Source organism: Diabrotica virgifera, chromosome 10 (assembly GCF_917563875.1).
Source record: "Diabrotica virgifera virgifera chromosome 10, PGI_DIABVI_V3a".
Lineage (NCBI taxonomy): Eukaryota > Metazoa > Arthropoda > Insecta > Coleoptera > Chrysomelidae > Diabrotica > Diabrotica virgifera.
This window is the reverse complement of record NC_065452.1, coordinates 149383147-149409640: the sequence shown is the minus strand read 5'-3', so window position 1 is coordinate 149409640 and position 26494 is coordinate 149383147. Positions and strand designations below refer to the sequence as shown.

Here is a 26494-nt window from a genome sequence, read left to right as displayed (position 1 = left end):
CAATAAAAACTTAGACACTATAATTTAATAGATGTCTGATAATTTAATAGGTGCCTAAATCAATGAGGGTTTGTAGCGTAATAGTGTATTTCAAAGGCTAATAGTCCAGGGCGCATCTGTTTTGAGATGGACGTTGAGAGGTGACTCAAATTTTTTTGCAGAATCTGCTTGAAAATAAATCAAATAATAATATTTGAGTTATCCTCCCTCTCAAAAAGGTCCGGAACATTGTTTAAATAATCAAAATGTCAAAAATTGAAGGAAAAATTCGATTTTTTTCTTGGTTTTTTGATTATAACTTTAAAAGTATTCATTTCCGAGAAAAGTTGTACTGACATAAAAGTTGCGTAATTAAATTTCCTACAATATAGAATTGGTAAAAAATTTAAAAAATAGTCACCCTAGTTGCAAAATAGCAATAATTGCGAAAAAACCATACAAAAACAAGTATTGGCATTTTACGTTTTTCAACCATTTATGCTACCCTTAGGACCTTCATATTTCACCCAGAAAAACTTTATGATACAGTAAAACAATACTGTAAATTGCATTAGGATCGGTTCAATACATTTTGCAAAATAAATTTTGCAATCCAGCTTTCGCAAAAAAAATTCATTTTTTCAAAATGTTACAGGACTGAAAATAAAGCAGATAGCAAGTTGAAATTTTTTTTGCTTATAGAAATGTACTGTACCTTTCATTTGCAATTTTCAAAATTAAAATCGATTAATTACCACGGCGTCAGAAAATTTTTGAAATAAACAATAATTTTTGGTGCTACGCGCAGGACACCGGTGTTCGATTCACACAAGTTGATTTCCACCAAAATTTCTTCCAATCTTTATCTAATATATTATTATCTTATTCTATATTTTGTTGTATTTTAATATTTTAATTCCACAAAAATCAAACTAATTTTATTGTTGTTTGTGAAATATTGTTTAAACAATTGCATGTTTTTAAAAATAATAAACTTTTATTATTTAAGTTAAAATATATGAACAAAGAAAGTTTTTGCGAATAAAAGTGTTATTTCAAAGGATAGAGTATGTGTTTTTATTTTGCAATAAACAAATTAATTTATTTATATCGAAATGTAATAAAAATTAAAATTTACCAATCATTATCAAAGGTCATTGGAATGCCCAATCAGAGCAAACTATCCGCTGTCCTGCGCGTAGCACTAATAATTAATGTTTATTTAAAAAAATTCCTGACGCCGTGGTGTTAATCCATTTTAATTTGGCAAAATTGAAAATGAAAGGTACAGTAAACTTCTATATGTAAAAAAAATTTCAACTTGCTATCTGCTTTATTTTCAGTCCTGTAACATTTTGAAAAAATGAATTTTTTTTACGAAAGCTGGATTGCAAAATTTATTTTGCAAAATCTATTGAATCGATCTTAATGAAATTTACGGTATTGTTTTACTGTATCATAAAGTTTTTCAGGGTGAAATATGAAGGTTGTAGGTGTAGCATAAATGGTTGAAAAACGTAAAATGCGAATACTTGTTTTTGTATGTTTTTTTCACAATTATTGCTATTTTGCAACAAGGATGACTATTTTTTAAATTTTCAACCAATTTTATATTGAAGGAAATTTAATTACGCAACTTTTATTTCAGTACAAATTTTCTCGTAAATGAATACTTTTAAAGTTATAATCAAAAAACCAAGAAAAAAAATCGAATTCTTCCTTAATTTTTTGACATTTTGATTATTTAAACAATGTTCCGGACCTTTTTGAGAGGGAGGATAATTCAAATATTATTATTTGATTTATTTTCAAGCAATTTCTGCAAAAAAATTTGAGTCACCTCTCAACGTCCAAATGTACCAATATTTTTACAGATGCGCCCTGGTCTATAACCGATTTCAGCATTCTGGTGCCGTAGTATAGGAGCATTTGTAAATATGCCTACTGTAGAAGCCCTAGAAGGATGGCGAACAAAATGACACCACTTTCTGGGCCAGTATGGCTTCCCAGAAAAACCTGTCGAACACCTTTTAAATAAGTATTTATCAATCGGTCTTTGTTATGGCAGAGTATAGAGGCAGTCTATATTTTAGAATTATTAAAGCAATTATTGCAGAAATAAATAAAAGTGTATATAAATCAAACCGTCAGTTTACTTCCCGCGCCGCGCCGGTACATAAAACAATGAATGAAAAAATATCGAATATAACGGCTAGATCACAAGATACAAGGATCATTCATAAAAAAAGGTTCCCTGTGCCGCTGAGAAAGAGTGTGACATGCTAGGGGAAATCTGGCAACACTGCCTTACACATCAACTTTCCCTCTCTCCTACCCCACCAGTTTCGCCTCGCTGCATTACTCAATGTCGGACGATCAGCCTTCGAAGATGGAGGTCCTGGTTACCGCTAGTGTGAAATTCATGTTGTGATACGTTTTTTAAATGGAAAATGGAACTCACTCATTGACATTCATCCTTGGCTATTAATATGGCAATTCTGATCTTGCGTGCGGCACTTCTGAATAGTTCGACTGATGTGAGCCCCAACCACTTCCGCAGATTTTGGAGCCACGAGTGTCTTCTCCTGCCTGGCCCTCGCTTACTGTCTATTTTCCCCTAGACAATCAATTGCAGTAGACGGTGCTTGTCGTATCTTAATACGTGGCCTAGATATTCAAGTTTTTTTTTTGTTTAATTGTGCTCAAGATTTCTTTTTTTTTTCGATTCTGTGGATTACCTCTACAGGGTGATTGATTAGTGGGGTAAAGCTGAATAGATTCGCTATAGTAATAGATAGCAATAAAAGTTAATAACAAAAATTTTAGCCACCTTTGAGCTTCACATTACAAAATTAGTTAGAATGTTTCAGGGTGTTCGATAACACAGTGGCAGACCAAACTTATGTTTTTTTAAATGGAATACCCTATATTTTATTTTAAATTTGAAATCCTGTTAACTTCTCCATCACAAAAATATAAAGGTTTGTTATGTTATACAGGGTATTTACAAAGTTATAACCAATTTTATATGAAAATCGTAACAAGTTCAACTCCCTGTATAAATAAAAATAGGCAAAACAGCAATGGTTTATTAATGCCATATTTTTTTTCCTATTGTTAAAATTTTCAAGAATGATTGATATTGCTAATTTTTATTATATATCAAATACAGGATGAGTCAAAATGCAAGTACATTATTTTCTCAGTAATTTTCAATGAAACGAAAAGTACCATTACCGTACTTTAATTTTTAGATAACATTTTCTATGTCTAAATTTATTAGTTTTCGAGATATTTTCATTTTTCAATGAACCAGTAGCGTGGCCACCCAAATAACCAGAATTTAATAAACTGGACTGATTTTTTTGGGGTTACGTTAATAATGAGGTTTATAAAATACCTCCAACAACAAGGGATGAGATGAAAAATAGAATACAAAGTGTATTTCTTATACGTACAAAGTGTGTTAATTTACAAATGCTTCGTAGAGTACGTAGCTCATTCAATGATCGTTTTCAGGCGTGCATAAATGTGTTAGGAGGTAATTTTGAACACCTTATGTAATTAAATATTAAAAATATTTCATTAAAAGTAGCTTCTAATTTTTTCAAACATGTTTTTTTGCAAAATGTATTACTGATAAATTATTTTTCGTTCTTTATTTGTTACATTGTTACATTTATATACAAAAGTAGTGTTTAATTGTCTTCACAAAATGTTGTATTTTGTGTTTGTGTGTTTTTTTTGTAAAATTTATTACTAATTTTCTTTCTTTATTTGTTATATTTACATAAAAAGTAATTTTTAATTGTTTCAAAAATGTTGCATGTGGTGGTTGTGTTTTTTTTTGTAAAATGTATTACTAATAAATTATTTTTATTTCTTTATTTGCTACATTGTTACATTGATTACCAGATTGATAATCAGTAATCGTCAATTGTCAATTCAGTCATGGGTTACTTAAAATTTAGATAAATTTAAACACATAAAATAATTTGCTCTGAAAAATGAAAATATTTCGAAAACTAATAAATTTGGACATAGGGAATGTTACACAAAAATTAAAGTACGGTAATGTTACTTTTCAATAATGATATAAAATACAGGGTGTTTCATTTAACATTACTGAGAAAATAATGTACTTGCGTTTTGACTCACCCTGTATTTGATATAAAGAAAATTAGCAATGTCAATAATTCTTGAAAATTTTGACAATAAATAAAAAAATATGGCATTAATAAACCATTGCTGTTGTGCCTATTTTTATTTATACAGGGAGTTGAACTTGTTACGATTTTCATACAAAATTGGTTATAACTTTGTAAATTAAATACCCTGTATAACATAACAAACCTTTATATTTTTGTGATGGAGAAGTTAACAGGATTTCAAATTTAAAATAAAATATAGGTTGTTTCATTTAAAAAAACATAAGTTTGGTCTGCCACTGTGTTATCGAACACCCTGTAACATTCTAACTAATTTTGTAATGTGAAGCTCAAAGCTGGCTACAATTTTTGGTATTAACTTTTATTGCAATTTATTACTATAGCGGATCTATTGAGCTTTACCCCACTAATCAATCACCCTGTATGTTGGTGACAAGTTCGGTCCAGGATATACGAAGAATGCGCCGCCGGTACACCCACATTTCAAATGCTTCTAGTTTTTTCGTGAGCATCTCTTTCAGCGTCCAGGCCTCCACACCATAATATAGTAAAATCGGAAAAATGTAGCATTTAATTAGACGTAATTTTAGGGGAGATAGATGGGGGGAGAAGATAAACGCAGTATAGAAAGACCGCCTACACGATGGACAGATGATATCAGGCGGATTAGTAAAAACTGGCAATAATCAGCACAAAACCGTGAAGTGTGGAAACAAATGGGGGAGACCTATGTCCAGCAGTGGACGTAAATTGGTTGGAAGATAAATTTTAGGGGAAGAAATAAAGCTTTGCTTATGGGGAGCTTTTTCCTGTTGTTAAATGCTGCTCTACCTCGTTCTATTCTCGCCTTAATTTCTGTGCCCTGTTCCCATTTTGCATTTACGTTGGTGCCAAGACATAAGATTCTACATGGTCAATTAGTATGTTGTTTATCCGTAACTGTCGAGCAGGTTGTTGCTTTTTGCTTATCAGCATCCATTTTGTCTTCTTGAAGTTGAGGCTCAGACCGTATTCATCACTAACTGAATTAACCCTTTCCATTGCCTGTTGTAATTCACTTATGCTACTGACAAGGATCACCGTGTCATCGGCATATCTTATATTGTTGGTTAACTCACCGTTTATTTTATGCCCTCATTTGCATTTTCCATACATTATTTAAATATTTCCTCGGAATAAATATTGAATCGGAGTGGGAAGAAGATACGCCCTGCCGGACACCTCTTTTGATTTTCACACTTTCAGTAAGTTCGTTGCCAATTTTTGCTCTTGCTGTTTGACCCCAGTATAGGTTTGTCACAATTCGAATATCCTTGTCATCAATACCTGTCTTTCGCAGAATATCTATTAATTGTTCATGATTGACATTATCAAATGCTTTTCTAAAATCCACAAAGCACAAATACACATCCTTATCAACGTGTCTACACCGCTGTATAAGCACTTGGAGCGCGAAAACTGCCTCTCTAGTTCCAAGTGCTTTCCGAAGGCCAAACTGCGATCTCAGTGGCGTAGCTAGCCCCACGAGGGCCCCATATCAAAGTTTGTCACGGGGCCCTTTTTCCCCGCGACAAAAGAAGCAAAAACGCTTGTATAGAATAGAATAGAGATATGATTTATTGTCACTGAAAATTTTACAATCTTATGGACAAAGCTTACAAAAAGTCAGAAAAAAACAAAAACAAATATAGTTTACTGAAATTACATAAATCGTCAACATTAGTAGATACATAATAAAATATAATGAAATAAAACAAAACAATGTAAATTGCAAATTACATAATACAGCCTTAGGAACTAATAAGTTCTGCGTATAACACCCAAATATAGATAATAATTATAATAAACCTAATAAACTCTAATAAACCAAAGTCGAAAAATAGATTTGAATTGCCGAGACTCATTGTTTGAAACCAGATTCAGTTTTTTCAATGCAAGGATGAATGGGCATTGAAAATGAGCTAAAACAAAGAAAAAAGCTCTGTGCTGATGGTATAACGGCGAGCGGCCGGCAAATACAATTCTCCAAGAAATTAACGTACCACCTTAAAAGTAGGCCATTTGTGAGGTCTCGAATTTCATAACACCTGTTGTCCTATTTAAGTGATTTTTTAAATATGTTATAGCTTTATTCTTTAACAATATCGCTGTAATAATATTGTTGCTAGACAGGTAAATTGTCACTGTATACCGGGTATACCAATCAAACTTTGATTTTTTTCTCAAAGTTCGCGTCACCCTGTGGAATATTTTAGCATTTATAAAATACTGAAATTAAAATCCAACTACATAATGTAGCCTCATGTTTTCTTAACGTTTTAACTGCCAACGTTCCCATTTTGGGAACACCTATTAAAACATTTTTTTAGGATTGTTTATGCAATTATTTTTGTAAATCGCACTACATAATGTTTTGTAAAGGTAAGGGGCTTGCTAGTTTATCAAAAAATTTTACTTAGATTTGGGTTCATTTTCTTAAAAAAAAAAAGTAAAAAGCACAAAAATTCAATTTTTTGATTCGTTTTACGGTTTTTGTCATCAAGTCGGCAAAAATTATTCTATTGCTATTATTTTTTCAAGTAAGGTAGCCAATTGACTACCTTAGTAAATAGTTTATACTGCGCTTGAATTCTTTCATTACTTTTTGAAAAAAATTGTCGGAATTAGCCATGTCCCAAAATGGGAACGTTGGCATCATTGAGTACCTAATATACCCTAATAAATTATAATGTCGTTTCTGTTAGTTCGTAAATTTTCAAGGGCAATAACGATTAGTGCAATCGCCTTTCAAGTGATAATAAGAATTTAGGAATAACAAACAGTCGATAGAGCTGTTCAAGAAGAACACATGTGTACGGGATGCTTTGGAAGATGTGGAAACCTCATTATCCTCTAACATTGATGTTGTAATACTTCCTCCCATTTCAGGAGACCGAGATATTGTTAGTGACGAGGACACTATTGAGGACCAGATTTTGGAAGTGGTTGACATGCCAATGGAGGTTCCTGGAGAGGTAGAAATTCATGATGGTGATGCCGAATCAGATGACGAAGAAGAATGAGTTGGAAGTCAAGCATCACAAAAATGGAGGAAATCTGATAAAGTGGCAATCCAGCAAGAAGCCCAAGATCCACCTAAAGTAGGAGCCGAGCATATGGGTAAAACGGAGTTTAAAATATTCTCTTTGTTTTTTAGTCCAGAATTTATTAGTTTTATACGTAATCAAAGCGAAACTTACGCTCGAAGGAATCAAAATTTTCAAAATTTTACAGTTTCTGATGAAGATATTCGTCAGTTTATTGGCTTGCTCCTGATTAGCGGATATAATAATAATAATAATAATAATAATACATTACTCCAGCATACCAAGTCACCTAGGGCTCGATAACACGGAAAGAGTCCCACCAGAGCTCAATCCTTTTGATACCGTAGGTATCTGGGATGAGTCAATTTCCCCCTTAGAGGGAGTGTGAGCCGTATGGCTAAATCTGGATAATACATTTATTATCCACAATAACATAGTACATGCTTACAATAAATTACATACATTGAGTTAGTGGATAAAAGGCTACAACTGGTTCAGTCGTGGACCAGTTACCCAGTCCACTTCTGTTCTTCCACCAGTACCTACCATATTAAAACACGTATTTAGTGAAACGAGAGCATAGCTAACAATAAATCTAATAATTATTAAAACGATAATTAAAAAGATATTAGGAATTGTGGAAAGGTAGAAGGAAGAAAGAAACAAAGAACGAAGGGACCTGGATCCCTGGAAGGGACCAGAATGCTGAGGTAGTTAATAAACCTGAATCTAATTTAAATAAGTTGTTCATGCAAACTGCGACATTGTAGGAAAAACCTCTCTGAAATAATACCTTGTTATGTCTAGGAACACGAAGAATAGTATTGCGTCTGATATTTAAATTGTGTATATCCGTTCTGAAAGTTAACCTGTTGTGTAAATAGGGTGGGATTTTTTTTAAATATACCTTATGACATAAACAACTAAAATGTAATTGCCGTCTGTTGTACATATTTAACCAGTTTAATTGTTTGAATTTACTCGAGATCCTGCCAAATTTTCTAATACCGCAAATCAGACGCACACACGAGTTTTGCAGTTTTTGAACCCTTCGTGAATCAGTACTGTCTAAACACGGTCCATATACAACGTCGCAGTGATTAAAGTGTGATAAAACTAATGAATCGCATAAACGCTTTTTGACGTCCTGTGATAAACAATGTCTTTGTGCATAAATCATTTTTAAAGTTGCATAAGCTGCCTTCAATTTAAGAGATATATGTTCTTTAAACCTTAGTCTCGAATCCAATAAAAGGCCTAAGTTTTTAGAATTTAATTTTATAGGAATATTTGTACCATTGATTTCAAGTGAAACGTTAGCCAAAATGGATTCACGTATATTTTCATTGCAAAACAATAATGCTACTCATCATCTACTCGACGAAAATGACTACTGGTCAACGGCAGATGACATGCAGGCTCCAAACCTTGCAAAAACAATGAGCCGTGAAAAATTCAGAATAATAAAAAGATATCTTCACGTTTGTGATAACTCTAATTTAGCTCACTCAAAAGTAGCTAAAGTTTGACCACTTTTCAAAAAATTAATATTCAGCAGTTTGGAGTTTTTCATAAACATGTAAGCATTGATGAATCAATGGTTCCATATCATGGCCATCACTCAGCTAAAATTATGCTAGAAATTCTGCAAAATAAGAACAGCCATGTTGTATATTTCGATAATTTTTTTACCAGCTACTACCTTCTGAAATCTTTATCAGAAAACGGTATACGGGCTTGTGGTACAGTTCGAGAAAATAGGATCAACAAATGTCCTTTAGTTTCATCTTCAACCATCAAAAAACAAGATCGAGGGACCTATGATTACAAATCAGATAGCGATGTTATTTGTGTCAAATGGAATGACAATTATCCTGTAATAGTCGCAAGTAATCACTTTCTAGTAACCCTGTTCAAAATTCCACCAGAAGAGTGAAGTCTGAACATAAAAAGATGTAACTCAACCAAATTTGATAAGACAATATAACATTGGAATGGGTGGGGTTGACCTTTTTGAACGTTTAGCTGCTTCTTATCGTCCCCGACTTAGATCAAAAAAATGGTGGTGGAACTTGTTTGCTCATGGATTGAATTTGGCGGTTGTGGCAGCTTTTCGCTTTTTTCAATATGAGAATGCAAATATAACACACCTTGAGTTTCGCAGAAACGTTGCTCTAGCCCTTGTAAAAGCAGGTTCATGTCAAAGAAAAAGAAAAGGCGGTCCATCTGCCCCTGTTCTAAGCGACATAAAATTTGACGGGATGAATCACATTCCCGAAGGCACTAACCAAGGGCGTTGTGTTGTGTACTATAAAAATACTAGACTTTTTTCAAACAGTTAAGTATTTTATTTTTAGAAAATACATAATACCTTACATGCCAACGTTCCCAAAATGGGAACAACATGATAAAGACAAAATACAGCAGCAATATTTTTTTTTACTTCAAAATCTATTAAAATATGTCAAAATCAATAGACCTTTTACATATTATCTGTTTATTCCAAATATTTCGTATAGCCGCCATTAAAAGGTAACATTCTGTTTTTTATTCATTCGCTTATATTGGATAATAAAAACGTTAGGTACTTTAACAACTAGTCTTGTTTTTCGTCAATATACAGGGTGTTTTTAAATAAGTATGGCAAACTCTAAGGAGTAATTCTGCATGAAAAATTAACGACAGTTTGCTTTATAAACGTATGTCCGCAAATACTTCGTCTCTGAGATAGGGGGTGTTAAAATTTTTCTTACAAACTGACGATTTATATATTGCCCTAAAACCGGTTAAAATATGCAAATGAATGTTGGTGGGTTTTAAGAGGTAGTTATTGCGCATTTTGTGATACAATTAGGAATTTAATATTCACCATTTGCGCGCATATGGCTAATATGATCCGTATGTGCGCCAATGGTGAACATAAAATTCTTAATTATATGTTAAAAAATGCACAATAACTACCTCTTAAAACCCACCAACTTTCATTTGCACATATCAACGGATTTTAGAGCAATAAATAAATCGTCAGTTTGTAAAGAAAAATATCAACACCCCCTTTCTCGAAGACGAAGCATTTGCGGACATACGTTTATGAAGCAAACTGTCATTATTTTTTAATGCAGAATTAACCCTTAAAGTTTGCCATACTTATTTCAAAACACCCTGTATTGATGAAAAATAAAAGTAGTTGTTAAAGTATTACCTAACTTTTTTATTATCCTACATAAGCGAATGAATAAAACAATATTATATTAAGAAAACATCAGGCTATAGTTGGGTTTTAATTTCAGTATTTTATAAATGCTATAATATTCCACAGAGTGACGCGAACTTTGAGAAATAATCAGTTTTTTTGGTATGCAGCCGGTGTACAATGACAATTTACCTGTCTAGCCAACAATATTATTACAGCGAGATTGTTCAAGAATACGGCTATAACCTATTAGAAAAATCACTTAAATAGTATAACAGGTTTAGGAAATATGAGACATTAAAAATGACCAATGTTTAAGGTGATGCGTTAATTTCTTGGAGAAGTGTAGATATACATAAATACAATTATAGATAAAGAATATAATACACGAAAATATATCCAAACAATACATACTGTTACAAATAGTCAAAGATAAGCGATTACAAAAATTGCAATTTGGCATTATACATTATACAATAACTCACACACAGCCAATGGAATTGACAATGAAAGGTAGCTTGAAAACAAAAAAGCTCTGTTCTTATGGGGCGGAGAATAAAAAATAGATAAATATGATTTATATAGGCATAGATGAAAAGTCCATTACAGCAAAATGTTGATATCCAAACAATATACACTGTATCAAAAGCGTTTTAATAGTGAAATAATTGTAGAATATTATTTTGTTCAATCTTTGTAAATGGAATTTTGTTTCGATATGCCACACTGGGGCCCCTGAATATCGGGGGCCCCGTATAATTAATACGGCTGTAGCTACGCCTCTGTGCGATTTATCAATATTTGACTCACATTTATCATATATGTATTCTTCTATGAATGATCTTGGTAAACGCTTCAGTGATATGATTGATTAGGCTTATAACTCGGTAGTCATCACAGAGCTGGGCATTTGGTTTCTTCGGGATTGTAATAAATGTCGACTGCGGCCAGTTCTCCGGGATTTTACCGCTATTATATACACACACCCAAACTTATATGGAATCATCTGATATTTCTTACTATTTCGTGCGAATTTAAAAAAACGAACATACGAAGTCAAACAATATTTATTTTAAAGCAATTTAATCACAAATACATAACAATTAAATAAAACAGTACAGTATTTAACAAACAAATTCAAAGTAGTTGTTTTAAAGTCAATAGCATACAAAATTTCAATGTAAAACGAATAATGTTTAAATTGTTTTTATTTATTTTTTTTTGTATTTTGTGGTAGTCAGTGTTATCACCTCTAGTCCTTATGCAAGCTTCAGCTTGCGTGGGCAAGCTCCTAATCAAATGATCAACATTTTGTTGTGGTAGGCTGCTCCATCCTTTAAGAGCAGCTTGTACTAGCCGTGCGGTGTTTTGTGGATTATCCCGGCGAGCTCTAATTTTTCTTTTAAGCATATCCCACAAATACTCGATAGGATTAAGCTCAAGTAAGCAAGCAGGCCACTCCAAACAAGGGATACCTTCTGCTTCAATGATATCTGTAGTCACTCTAATGGTATGTAGAGGTCCATTATCATGCAATAAAATTAAATATTCTCCTGTTGCACCTCTCCAGAGCCTGACTACAGGTTATCAACATACCTGAGATCAGTTAATTATTTGTGAACAGATCTGACAGTATTCGTTCTTGCTTGTCTTCCTCGACCTCTAAGTACACGATTTCGTGGGTCATCTGATTTTACACAAATCCTGACTTTTTTTGAAAATAGCACATTTTGTCAATTCCCAATGTTCCAGTTTTGGTGGTGAAGACACCAATTTAGGCGATCAATCTTGTGCTCCTTGGATAACTCGGGAAATCATAACTATCTCCTGCTGTATACTTCTTGGTACGAACTCTTTTTCTCATCGTTTCAACTGAAAAAGTTACACCTGTAGCTTCCAAAAGCAGCCTTTGACAGGTGAGAAATGGTTGGGTGTCTTCCACCTGATTGGACAAGTAAACGATCGTGAAGAGCCGTTATTACTTTTGGCGACTTTCTCTTGCTCTATTTTTGAGCTTTCCTAGCATAGGTTTTTAACAGAACGCCCTGTATTGCGCCTAGCTCTACAGCTATGTCCCTCTGAGAACATTACTTTCTCCACAAGACCAATAATCTTTTCTCGTTGTAGGTTCTATAACCCCACATAAGGCATATTTTCGTTTTTGGAAGCAAAAGTTAGTTTATTTATTTTCGTTCAATTTGCAACTCAAGCAAATAACAACCGTACCGAGCTGTACTATCCGATTGTCTTATATATTTGTTTATTTTCAATAAAAACCTTTAATCTTCGCAACAATAACAAGTTTTTTCAAAAGAAATAAATATTACTTTGAAATACATGGTGATTCCATATAAGTTTGGGGGTGTGTATGTTGTTAAACAATGTTATTCATCCTTAGTCAATCTAAATTTATGGGTAAAAGTGCATATTTGTTCAACGTGTTCGCAAATGATCGGAGCGGAAGGCCTTTAGATTCATCGTGAATTCCCGTTCGGCCTTCACTGAATTCTATACACCATTTGCGTAAATGTTGAACATAATATGCACTTTTACCCATAAACTTTGATTAACTGACGATGAATATCAAGACATGCAATCCATTTTGCATTTAAAAAACGTATCGCAGCATGAATTTCACATTGGCTGTAATACCGACCGGGACCTCCCTATTCGAAGGCTGCTATACCGACACTGTGTAATGGAGCGAGGCAAAAGTGGTGGGGTAGGAGAGAGGGAGAGTTGATGTGTAAGGCAGTGTTGCCAAATTTCTCCCAGCACATCGCACTATTTCACTTTCTTTTTTTTACGAATGATCCTCGCAATTGAATAGAATTCGGAATATTAATGAAATGTACACATATGTTGGATACATTTAACAAAAAGGGTGATGTGTACAATAAGTGTAGTGGTTTAAATAGTGTGATTTTATAAATAAACATTGTATATCACATTCCGTATATCACTTACCATAAATTTCCAAAAATGTTTCGCAAATTAAATAAAATTTTGTTTTTATACAAGAACTATAATTATTAAGAAAACAGACTTACCTTCTTTATTCCTGCCTTTCTTTTTGTTTTCTTTATCCTGAAAATAAACATTCCGACATAAATAATCATTTCACATTGATCAGCTAAGTTTCTAATCGTAGGTTAGTAGTCTATGGGTTATGTTTTAGTTGCTTATGAAACTAGAATGGGTATAAAGGCAAATAAGTTCTTTACTTCAGAATAGCCATGCAGTATGTAAAAGTATCCACAACTATATCTCAACTTACAATACAGGTATGGCCAGATACAAATTATACCGCAAGGCAAGTGCTCGGCATGGGCAAGGCATCGGCTCGGCAAGATACTTTTACATAAAATCTTGTGCACTGCACGGGATGTAATTCACACTATGCGTGCCAGGCTCCGGCAAGCGACGGGCTTTGCATGCCACGTTCTTTTCGAAACAATCTTTGCCGAGCATGTGCCTTGCCGTTGCCGGTCCGGTTCCTTGCACGTCTAATGAGAATCGGGTTTAAAAGCAAAAGATAAACTACCAACTAATTCCTCATAAAAATATATAACGCAGCCACATAAATATGCTCCATAATGATGATTATACGTTCACGAATGTATGGCTCGCATTCTTAATTTCAAATATTCAACTTGGCCAGAAACGAAACCTAATACTTCTTGTGACATATTTTTTTCGTGGAAGCTATGTTATAGCAGAGACAATATTTCACCTCAATTGTTTATGGCAGCTCTAGAGTCAATATTTAAGAACACTCAATGGCAAGATATGGGTATCAATATAGCTGGAGAGAGATTAAATCATCTAAGGTTTGCGGATGATGTTGTATTAATCGCAGATAACTTACAGGACATAGTTTCTATGATACATCAAAAGACAGCTCTCTGTCTGAAAAAATGAACTTTGAGAAAACTAAACTTATGACAAATCGCGTAATATAACTATTGACAATAATTAGACCAGGGCGCATCTGTAAAAATATTAGTACATTTTCACGTTGAGAGGTGACAGGTGACTCACATTCTTTTGCAGAAATTGCTTGAAAATAACTCATATAATAATATTTGAGTTATCCTCTCTCTCAAAAAGGTCCGGAACATTGTTTAAATAATCAAAATGTCAAAACATGAAGGAAAAATTCGATTTTATTCTTCGTTTTTTGATTATAACTTTAAAAGAATTCATTTCCGAGAAAAGTTGTACTGACATAATTGACATAGTTGCGTAATTAAATTTCCTACAATATAGAATTGGTTAAAGATTTTAAAAATAGTCACCCTTGTTGCAAAATAGCAATAATTGCGAAAAAAACATACAAAAACAAGTATTCGCATTTTACGTTTTTCAACCATTTATGCTACACTTAGGACCTTCATATTTCACCCAGAAAAACTTTATACAATACTGTAAATTTCATTAAGATCGGTTCAATAGATTTTGCAATCCAGCTTTCGCAAAAAAATTCATTTTTTCAACATGTTACATGACTGAAAATAAAACATATAGCAAGTTGAATTTTTTTGCCTATAGAAGTGTAATGTACCTTTCATTTGCAACTTGCAAAATTAAAATCGATTAACTACCACGGCGTCAGGAATTTTTTTAAATAAACATTAATTATTGGTGCTACGCGCAGGACAGCGAATAGTTTGCTCTGATTGGGCATTCCAATGACCTTTGATAATGATTGATACATTTTAATTTTTATTACATTTCGATATAAATAAATAAATTAGTTTATTGCAAAATAAAAACACATACTCTATCCTTTGAAATAACACTTTTTTTAGAAAAAACTTTCTTTGTTCATATATTTTAACTTAGAGAATAAAAGTTTATTATTTTTAAACATATGCAATTGTTTAAACAATATTTCACAAACAATAATAAAATTAGTTTGATTTTTGTGGAATTAAAATATTAAAATACAACAAAATATACGATTAAGAAAATAATATATTAGATAAAGATTGGAAGAAATTTTGGTGGAAATCAACTTGTGTGAATCGAACACCGCTGTCCTGCCTGCGCGTAGCACTAAAAATTAATGTTTATTTACAAAATTTCCTGACGCCGTGGTAATTAATCGATTTTAATTTTGCAAATTGCAAATGAAAGGTACAGTACACTTCTATAAGCAAAAAAAATTCAACTTGCTATCTACTTTATTTTCAGTCTTGCAACATTAAAAAAAAATGAATTTTTTGCGAAAGCTGGATTGCAAAATATATTTTGCAAAATCTATTATACCGATCTTAATGAAATTTAGTGTTGTTTTACTGTATCATAAAGTTTGTCTGGATAAAATATGAAGGTCCTAAGTGTAACATAAATGGTTGAAAAACGTAAAATACGAATACCTGTTTTTGTATGGATTTTTTCGCAATTATTGCTATTTTGCAACAAGGGTGACTATTTTTTAAATTTTTAACCAATTCTATATTGTAGGAAATTTAATTACGCAACTTTTATGTCAGTACAACTTTTCTCAGAAATGAATACTTTTAAAGTTATAATCAAAAAACGAAGAAAAAAATCGAATTTTTCCTTCATTTTTTGACATTTCAATTATTTAAACAATGTTCCGGACCTTTTTGAGAGTGAGGATAACTCAAATATTATTATTTGAGTTATTTTCAAGCAATTTCTGCAAAAAAATTTGAGTCACCTCTCAACGTCCAAATGTACTAATATTTTTACAGATGCGCCCTGGTCTAAAAATACGTACATCGGATAAAGACGGATATTTTAAGACGAAAAAACGACGACAAAGGCAATAAATATAGGGATCTGGAACGTACTAAGACTATATCAGCCGGGAGCCCTAACTCAGGTGGTCAAAGAACTTGAATCCAGAAACATTCTTCTTCTTCTTCTGGTAGCACTACAACTCGGGGTGGGTGTTGGCTGACTGCACAACTCGCTTCCATCTCGAACTGTCTTTCATGATAATTGAGTCAGTGGGTAGCCCAATTGTTCTTATATCTGACCATACATTGTCTCTCCATCGCATTCATGGGCGTCCTAAGGGCCTACTTCCTGTGGGGACTTCCTCCCAGATCAGTTTGGGAAGGCAATTAGGGAGTCTATGGACACGGCCAGCTCATCTTAGACGCTGAGATTTAATTTCTTGGACTACGTCGCTCCCCTTTACATCTGCCTGATCTCAGCATTTGTTTTCATTCGGTATTAGGGTCGTGATAAGGTCCAAAGATTGTTCTGAGGATTTTTCTCCAGAAACATTAACTGCCCTACAAGAGATTGGATGGACAGGAGAAGGCATACTAAAAACTAATAAATCTGTAGTATTCTTCAGCGGAAGTGAACAGAAGCACCAATTCGGAACCGGCTTTATAGTCAAGGAAAGTCTTGTGGGTCAGTCATAACCTTCAAACCCGTTAACGAAAGGCTCTTCTATTGTATCAGACTAAAAGGACAACTGCATAACTATTCCCTAATTGCTGCTCATGCACCGATGGAGGAAAAGGAAGAATAAAAGATAATTTCTTTGAGAAACTAGAGGAACTGACAAATAATCCCTTCAAACAAGATATGCATATTATCTTGGGAGATTTCAAAGCAAAGATTGGGAAGGAAGCAGCATGCAGACCAACAACAATAGGTCAATAGGTTACCATAGTCTCCATAATGTCAGTAATGATGATGAAGCAAGGTTAATAGACTTTGCAGCATCCCACAACCTACTAATAAAATCAACAATGTTCAAACACATGAAATTGCAGTAGAGACATGGGTCTCTAGGATCTAATGACGGAATTACAAGAAATTATACATCTGCTTGGAAAAATATAAAATTAACTTTGACAAGCGGGATCAGATGAAATCTAGAATACAAAAAGAGAACAACAAAAAAATGGTTCGATGAACATTGCCTGAAATTCATAAAAGAAAGAAACATGGCTACAAGGGACATGCTACAATTTTCCTCGCACAATAAAAGTGAAAGGTGTAAACAGACAAGAGCAGAGACAAGAAAACTAACGAAAAGGAAAAAGAAGGAGTACCAGGAACAAATAATCACAGATATTATAGAAGAAAATCGGCAGAACAACCAAGTAAGTTTCAGAGATCAAGACACGGTATTATTTTCTAAAACAAATCTGATAGACTGCGTTGCTGAATACGTTGAATACATGAAAAAAGATATCCTAAACTATTATAGTTTTAAGCCATTTATCAGCCATACACACATGATATGGTTACAAGCCGGATAATGAATTACTTCTTATAACATTTTTTAATTAAAAATCCTTTGTAAAAGGTATAAAATTTATTAAAATTCCTTTAAGGGCTACATCATCGAACGTTGTAGATATTTAAAAATACCATCATCAATGTTTAGAACTGATTCATGACAAACTGAGCCACCAAATAAATACCAAGGTATGAACCCTTTAAATGGTATAAAAATTGTTTTATTAGCATATCTGCTTATTAATTATTTGCTATATTAGCTAAGGCTACAGCAAATTTTAACAAAATGAGAAAAGTGCTCTGGACAAGATATTTGAAGTTCGAGCTAAGAGTTAGGAGTAGGTTGGCTAAGTGCTACGTTTTCTCGACTTTGTTTTATGGAATGGAAGCTTAGGCCTTGAATGCAGCATCAATGAGAAAACTAGAATTATTCGAGGTGTGGGTGAACAGACGAATTCTGAAAATATCGTGGACAGAACACGCCACAAACAAAGAGGTTCTGAGAAAGATGAATAAAGTAATGTAAATCTTAAAAACCAACAAAACAGGACAAATAGAATACCTCGGACATATTATTACACGTAGAGAGAGATACAACTTGCTCCAATTGATTATACAGGGAAAGATTCAAGGAAACAGAAGCTTAGGAAGACCCAGAATATTGTGACTGCGCAAGTGCGCAACCTGAGAGAATGATACGGATGTATATCCTCATTCTCTTTGCCTTATCCCTATGCGGGGTCGGCTTCCCTAATTGCATTTCTCCACACAATTCTATCTTTTGTCATATCAATGTCAATCCCCTTTACCAACATGCCCTGCCTTATCGTCTCCCCAGGTCTTCTTTGGTCTTCCTCTCCTACTCCTTCCAGGAATCTGCACTTCAGCTATCCTTCGTATTGGGTGATTAACATCTCACATCTCATATTCTCACATCTCATCTTCATCTTTGAACATGACCAAACCATCTTAACCTATGCTCTCTCATTTTGGCATCAATTGGTGCCACACCTAGACTTCCCCTAATATACTCATTTCTAATTTTATCCTTCTTTGTCACTTTACTCATCCATCTAAGCATTCTCATTTTCGCCACATGCATTCGTTGTTCCTCTTTCTTCTTCACTGCCCAACATTCAGTTCCTTACATTATAGCCGGTCTTATGGCTGTTTTATAGAATTTTCCATTCAGCTTCATTGGAATTTTTCTGTCACACAACACACCACTCGCTTCTTTCCACTTCATCCATCCAGCCCTAATTCTACTGCATGCATCTCCATCTATTTCTCCATTACTCTGCAATACCGATCCCAGGTACTTAAAACTATTGCTTTTTACAATCAGTTCACCATCCAAAGATACCATTTTATTTGTAGTAACTCCATCTTTAAATGAACATTTCAAATACTCTGTTTTTGTCCTACTAAGTTTTAAACCTTTTTCCTCCAGAGCTTGCCTCCACTGTTCCAGTTTTTGTTCTAAGTCTCTTTCACTATTTCCTACTAACACGACATCATCAACATACATTAAGCACCATGGAATGTTAACCTGTAGTTTCGCTGTTATCTGGTCCAAAATTAATGAGAATAAATACGGACTAAGCACAGAGCCTTGGTGCAATCCTACTTTCACATGAAATTTATCAGTCTCTCCCACACCTCTCCTAACACTAGTCGTTACTCCCTCATACATATCCCTCACAATCTTTACATATTCACCAGGGACTCCTTTCTTATTGAGTGCCCACCACAGAATCTCTCGAGGAACTCGAGATGCTTTTTCAAGATCAATGAATACCATATGAGCGTTTGTTTCTTTACTCCTGTATTTTTCCATCAACCGCCTTATAATGAAAATTGCATCTGTAGTTGATCTGCCCTGCATAAAGCCAAATTGACTCTCGGATATTTCGGCCTCTTCACGTATCCGTCTATCAATTACTCTTTTCCATATTTTCATGGTGTGACTAAGCAGTTTTATAGCCCTGTAGTTTGTACATTGTTGTATATCTCCCTTGTTTTTGTTAACAGGTACCAGTATACTGCTTCTCCATTCGTCTGGCATTTGTCCAACTTCCATAATTCTATTGAATAGACCTGCTACCCACCTTGTTCCTTTCTCTCCCAATGCTCTCCATACTTCCCCAGGAATATCATCTGGTCCTACCGCTTTCCCTTTCTTTACTTTTTGAAGCGCTTGAGCCACTTCCTCGTTTTTATTTTGGTGACCATTGCTGCTACTGTCTCCCTTGACTCTACAGACTGTCTGTCAAATTATTCATTTAATAAGCTGTCAAAGTACTTTCTCCATCTCTTTTTGACATCCCTTTCGTGAACTAGTATTTTATTACTTTCATCTCGGATACATCTAATCTGATTAAAATCTTTTGCTTTCTTTGCTCTCTGTTTCGCTATTTTATATATATTCTTTCGCCTTCCCTGGTATCAAGTTGATCGTATAGGTTTGAATACGCTTCTGCTTTGGCTTTTGCTACAGCTACTTTCGCTTCCTTTTTCGCCACCATACAGTTTTGAAGATCTGTGTCGGATCTGGTTTCTTGCCACGTTTTATATAATTTTCTCTTCTTTTATTTTTCCTTGTACTTCGTTTGACCACCACCAAGTCTCTTTATCCTCAAACTTTTTTCCTGACGTTTTCTCAAGTATTTCAATAGCAGTCTCTCTAATACTAGTGGCCATTTTTCTCCAAATTGTATTAAGGCTTCCTTTCATGTTCCAACATATTTTTTCTACTATTCTTCTCCTGAATAGACCTTTCTCATCTTTTAGCTGCCACCACTTAATTTTTGGTGGTCCTCTCCGATATTTTTGTTTAGTTTCGCTTTTTTACTTCGATGTCCAGAACAAGCAGCTTACGTTGTTGGCTTAGTGTCTCACTAACTATTACCTTGCAGTCCTTGCATTCACGTATGTCTTCTTTCCTTATCATGAAGTAGTCTATTTGGGATTGATGTTGTCCACTTTTGTAGATAATAAGTTGAGTTTCTCTCTTTTTAAAGAATGTGTTAACAATCGCCATATCCAATGCTGTTGCTAATTCAAGCATGTCATCTCCAGCTTCATTTCTAGTTCCAAAGCCTAATCCCCCATGTATTGCTTCATATCCTGACTTGGCTTGGCCCACATGTGCATTGAAATCACCTCCTCTTATTATAACTTTCTCCTCTGACGGAATATCACTCAGGACGTCTCCTAATTGGTCATAGAAAGCTCTTCTTTCATTCTCACCCAGACCTGTTTGAGGAGCATACACACACACAACATTCAATACCTCTTTATCAATTACAAATTTCACTGACATCATTCTATCACTCGTTCTTACAACTTCCACTACGTTATCTTTCATTTCACTATCAGCAATTATAACAACTCCATTTCTAGTGTTACTACTCCCTGCATACCACAATTTGTAACCTTCACCTAGTTCTTTCGCCCTTTGACCTTTCCACCAAGTTTCTTGAATGCAAGCAATTTGAACTCTCCTTCGTTTGAGCGCATCCACTAACTCCAGACTCTTACCTGTAAGACTACCAAGATTCCACGACCCTATCCTGATTTTTCTAACCTGCAATAGTGTTCCCCCTGAGATAGTCCTCATTTTACTTCCGGTATATTTTACCTCAGGATATGCCATCATTTCAGTATAAGTACGAGATGAGAGAATGGTACGGATGTACATCAAATGAATTTTTCAGAGTAGCCGTCTCTAAAGTCCGAATAGCTATGGTGATTGCCGACCTCCGTCGCGGAGATGGCACTTAAAGAAGAGATTTGCTTAAAATTCAAACGGATGGTTAACATTTATAAATAATTAAGCCCTTAAGCACAGCATGACTCCCCCATCACGTGGGTTACTAAACGGTTAGATATGTATCTACAAAGTTTTGTGATTAACCCTTAAAGGGATTTTAATAAATTGTATACCTTTTACAAAGGATTTTTCATTAAAAATTTTTGTGATTGATGGTATACAGCCAGCTACAGGAAAAATGATTTCTTTTCCTTGTGGACGTCCTATAACACGAAGCGTAGAGACAAACATATTCTGCCCTAACACCCTGTACTAACGCTCTTAAATAAAATAAAAATGTAGATAGCTTATTAAATACTATAGGTTAAAGTTTTGGTTAGTATATTTCATACTAATTTCAAAATTGTGGTTACTCATTACTTCTTCTTTTACATTTTCAGAATTTGTCAAAATATTCTACATTGGTATTTTGCATAACTCTCAATAATAGTACAAGTGAACGTATATAGGGATTACAATACACAAAAATGTTATTTGCCCCACAAGGCTTCTAAAAGTTGGTTCCACATTAAAATTGAGGTTTTATTAATTTTGAATGTCATATAGCCTGTCTTATCTTTTCATACCGTTCAAGCATGTTCCAATAAGGGCCAAGCATGTGTGTTCAACCTACACTCAAAAAATAACTACAATACCTCATACGGTACCATGACGTCTCGTAACTCGACGGTTCGTAATACCACAAATGGTAACGGACAATTCGTAACACCGTAAATTCATAACGGCGACACGTCTTAACGAGGACAGTTCGTAACTACGAATTATGCCGTTACGAATTGTGGTAGTTACAAATTCTCGGCGTTGCGAACTATCGCCGTTACGAATTGACGGCATTACGATGTGTGGGGTTACGAACTGTCGCGTTACGAAATGTCTTGTTACGACCTCATACCCAAACTAGTAAAATATAAATGGTTAGTATCGGCATTCTGCATGCAACTCTTGTAACTACATGTTAACTACAAAATATTTTTGAGACTATTAAAAAAAGATAAAATTGAGGAGTGTTAGTAAAGATCAAAGCCTCTCTATTCTAAGTCTGATAGTCATGCGCAGTTTCACACCTTTTTAATTCTATTTGAAGATATGGGTCCTTTTTGGATTTGAGGCGATTGGCTTTTTTCTGATACAGCTGACGGGGAAGAAGGATCAGAAATTTGTGTTTCAGAAGGGACTAAAGGAAGGGTACCTTCATCCATACTATTTAAAATTTTAGGATTTGCTAGATTTAACGAAGGCATTATAGTCCGACTTTTAGGTTTTCTCCAACCCTGATAATACAAATAAAAAGGTTAAGAAGCATGCTCATTTTATCATTGGTCTACGTTTTAATCTTTTATTTTTAAATTGACATTTTAGTTTATCTACAACTTTCAGTTAGACTTTATGAAACATTTTTGCTATAACTATATATTTAATAATAATTAATAAAGAGGGAAACATATAGTATATTGACTAAGCAATAAAATTTAATTTCATTGATAAGTTTATATCGTCCAAATGATACTGCAACAATACGAGAGTGATCAATAAGTTCCTGGACTTTTTGACTTGCGTGGCAACGTCGCCACGGAACACAGTTCGGATATATCATACAGAAGACGATTTTTCAGATTTTTTGGCCTTTCTATAGTAACCACGTGAAGGATAGCTGTGGCCACATCATGACCATACGCTTCCTTTTCGAAGGCTTCCAGTCTTCAGAGAGTGTGTTGGAAATAAATGAGGAGTGGTACATTGGTGAAAAGACTGGTAATGTAAAAACTGACTAGCATATTGTTGGAATTATAATAATCTGTTTCTGTTAGTTGTTGTGTTGTGTGCTAAGGTTGCATTATGTCTAGGAGGAACTCTGACCGTCTGCTGCAAATTGGTCTGAAAGGTACATTCTTTTTGTGAATTTTTGGAACTCCGCATAATATATTCATGGAGGATTTCGAACACAACACAGCACACAAACAAAACAAAATAACCCACAGTATGGTGGAGATATGTAGATGATGTGTTCTTGTCCAGGGCGCATCTGTTTTGAGATGGACGTTGAGAGGTGACTCATATTTTTTTGCAGAAATTGCTTGGAATTAACTCATATAATAATAATTGAGTTATCCTCCCACTCAAAAAGGTCCGGAACATTGTTTAAATAATCAAAATGTCAAAAAATGAAGGAAAAATTCGATTTTTTTCTTCGTTTTTTGATTATAACTTTAAATCTCTAGGGTAATGCCATTCTTTCAACCACACACTTGCTGTGGCCTACAAGATCTAGGCCAAATATGTCAATTTTAGAAAACAACCTAATAAATATAGGTTATACAACCTTTCCAGAATTTTTAGAATAACATTTTTTTTAAAACTATTTCCGGAGTGGAATCGAAATATTAAACATTAGTTAATTACAAATGTAATTTTCATTACACCAATAATTGTGGCTCAATCCCATATAAACATACTTAAATACTATTTTTACAGGAGAAAAAAATGTATATGGCTTACATAGATCTTGAAAAGGCTTTTGACATGGTACCAAGGCAAAAATTATGGGAAATATTAGAGAAGAGAAGTATAAGTAACAAAATGATAAGGGTAATTATGAACATTTACAACAACAATGTGAATTATATCATCAGCCAAAACAGAACATCAAAACCATTTACTACGAACGAGAGACTACTGTTTATCATTTACATGGATGAGCTATTTAAAGAATGTAAAGTAAAAGTGAAAAAAATGCATGTGGGTTATAGAAATTTAAGAAGAGTAGACATTTCAGAAGGAGCATTCGCCGATGACGTCGTCATATTGGCCGAAAATGAGAAACAACTACAAAGAAATATAGAAATATGGAATGACAATTAATAAAAATAAAACAGAAGTTATGGTCATGGAGGAAAAGGAAGAAGAAGAAAAGATAAACATAAAAATAGAAGAAGTAAATATAGAACAAGCACGAACATTCCAATACTTAGGAGTAGAATTAGAAGACAACGAAACGCAGGAAGCAGAAATTAATAATAGAATTAAAAAAAACAATGAACCTATACCATACAATGAGCAATAAATTCATAAATAAAAAAGAAATAACACGAAAAAAAAAGTTAATGTGTTCAAGTCAATATACAGACCTGTATTAACCTTTGGTTGCGAGTCATGGGTACTAACAGAATGACAAAAGAGTAAAATACAGGCAGTAGAAATGAAATACCTTAAACGAGTTCGAGGAGTTACCAAAAGAGATATACTACGGAATACTCAAATAAGAGAAGATTTGGAAATCGAGTCAACGTTAGAATTTATAGAGAGAAAGCAACTCAGTTGGCAGGGTCATCTTCAGAGAATGGATCAGACAAAACCGGTGAAAGAAATTTGGCAGGCAAAAACGCAAAGAAGAAGAGAGGTAGACCACGACAAACATGGGATAGAACGGCAAAATAATCGAGAAAAGGGGAACAACGTGGATAGAAACAAGGACGCTGGCTACAAATAAGAAGGAATGGGTCAAATTTGTATATAATATAGATGTATAGCAGTTATTAGTTAAATTTAAGATTAAGTTATTTTTGTGTTGTATTATAATGTAACATAATGTAATGCATTGTCGCCTTACACCAGTATGTGGTAAAAAGGTTTTTTTGAAAATATACATAACTACTATTTTTAAATCATGTCTATAAGCATAAGTCCTGGAACTTTGTTGATCATCCCTCAGTATGTCACGATTCGAAAGCACATTTAAAATTTATAATTAATTTTACACTTCAAATTTCAACACAGTTGAACTATTGTTTGTTTTGATTTATTTAAATATCGCTAAAAGCACTTTCAAAAAACACCGTATTAACAAATGAACGCTGTACTATTAGCATCTCTCCAGCCTCATCTATTTTTATTATTTACATGATAATACAGGGTGTAACAAAAATACAGGTCATAAATTAAATCACATATTCTGGGACCAAAAATAGTTTGATTGAACCTTACTTACCTTAGTACAAATATGCACACAAAAAAGTTACAGTCCTTTGAAGTTACAAAATAAAAATTGATTTTTTCCGATATATCGAAAACTATTAGAGATTTTTTAATGAAAATGGACATGTGGCATTCTTATAGCAGGAACATCTTAAAAAGAAATTATAGTAAAATTTGTGCACCCCATAAAAATTTTATGGGGGTTTTGTTCTCTTAAACCCCCCCCCAAACTTTTATGTACGTTCCAATTAAATTATTATTGTGGTACCATTAGTTAAACATATTGTTTTTAAAACTTTTTTGTCTCTTAGAGCCGTTTTACATGACCGAAATTTACTTCGAAACTGACGCTAATAAGTACCATGAAAAATTATCTAATAAAAATATTAGATGTAAAACACAAGATTTACTCTGAAATTTCCTATGATAATTTTCAATATAAAAATTTAGAACCTGTTCTATATTCTAGAAAGTTTTCAGAGTAAACTGTGTGAGTTTCTGCGCAGAACGTTGAATAACGCGGTAGTATTTACGATAACATAACCTTTATAATATGAAATTATTTATAATGAAAAGAGAAGAGAACAAGTGGTAATAAACCGATTAAGAATTGGGCATACAACATTAACACATAAGTACTTAATAACCAAAGAGCTACCACCACAATGCTCATACTATAGATGCCTGATAACAGTCCAGCACATTCTTACAGAATGTCCACTTTACTCGTATGAACGAAGCATCAATAACATTTCTGAAGAAAAAAGTCAGCTGAAGAATATATTAAATTAATATTTATCCAGTACAATTAATTATCTTAAGGATATAAATTTATTTTATAAAATGTAATAATTATATTGTAACTGTTCAACATCCGCTAATAACCTTCCATGGTTGATGCGGCTTTATGTAAATAAATAAAAAAAAAACTTTATACACTAAGCACCAAAATTAACGCACCACCTTAAAAATAAGACATTTTTGCTGTCTTGTATTTCCTAAACCTGTTGTCCGATTTTAGTGATTT

The 26494-nt window shown here is 33.7% G+C and overlaps 1 protein-coding gene across 15 annotated transcripts in view; it reads right to left on the bottom strand.

Annotated features, from left to right (window-relative positions):
- Positions 1 to 26494, bottom strand: part of LOC114331300 (amyloid-beta A4 precursor protein-binding family A member 2-like) — a 252334-nt gene that overhangs the window by 145280 nt on the left and 80560 nt on the right. For 13 of the 15 annotated variants that reach the window (XR_007701099.1, XR_007701098.1, XR_007701100.1 and 10 more), the window contains 2 exons: positions 22560 to 22766; positions 13478 to 13514 (listed from right to left, as the gene is read on the bottom strand). Coding sequence is in view for 11 of the 15 variants with exons in the window: in XM_050663253.1 (XP_050519210.1) it covers positions 13478 to 13514; positions 22560 to 22766 (244 nt within the window). In the remaining 4 variants the exon portion in view is untranslated. The remainder of the gene's footprint in view (positions 1 to 13477; positions 13515 to 22559; positions 22767 to 26494) is intronic. The other 2 variants (XM_050663250.1, XM_050663254.1) reach the window with 1 other exon arrangement.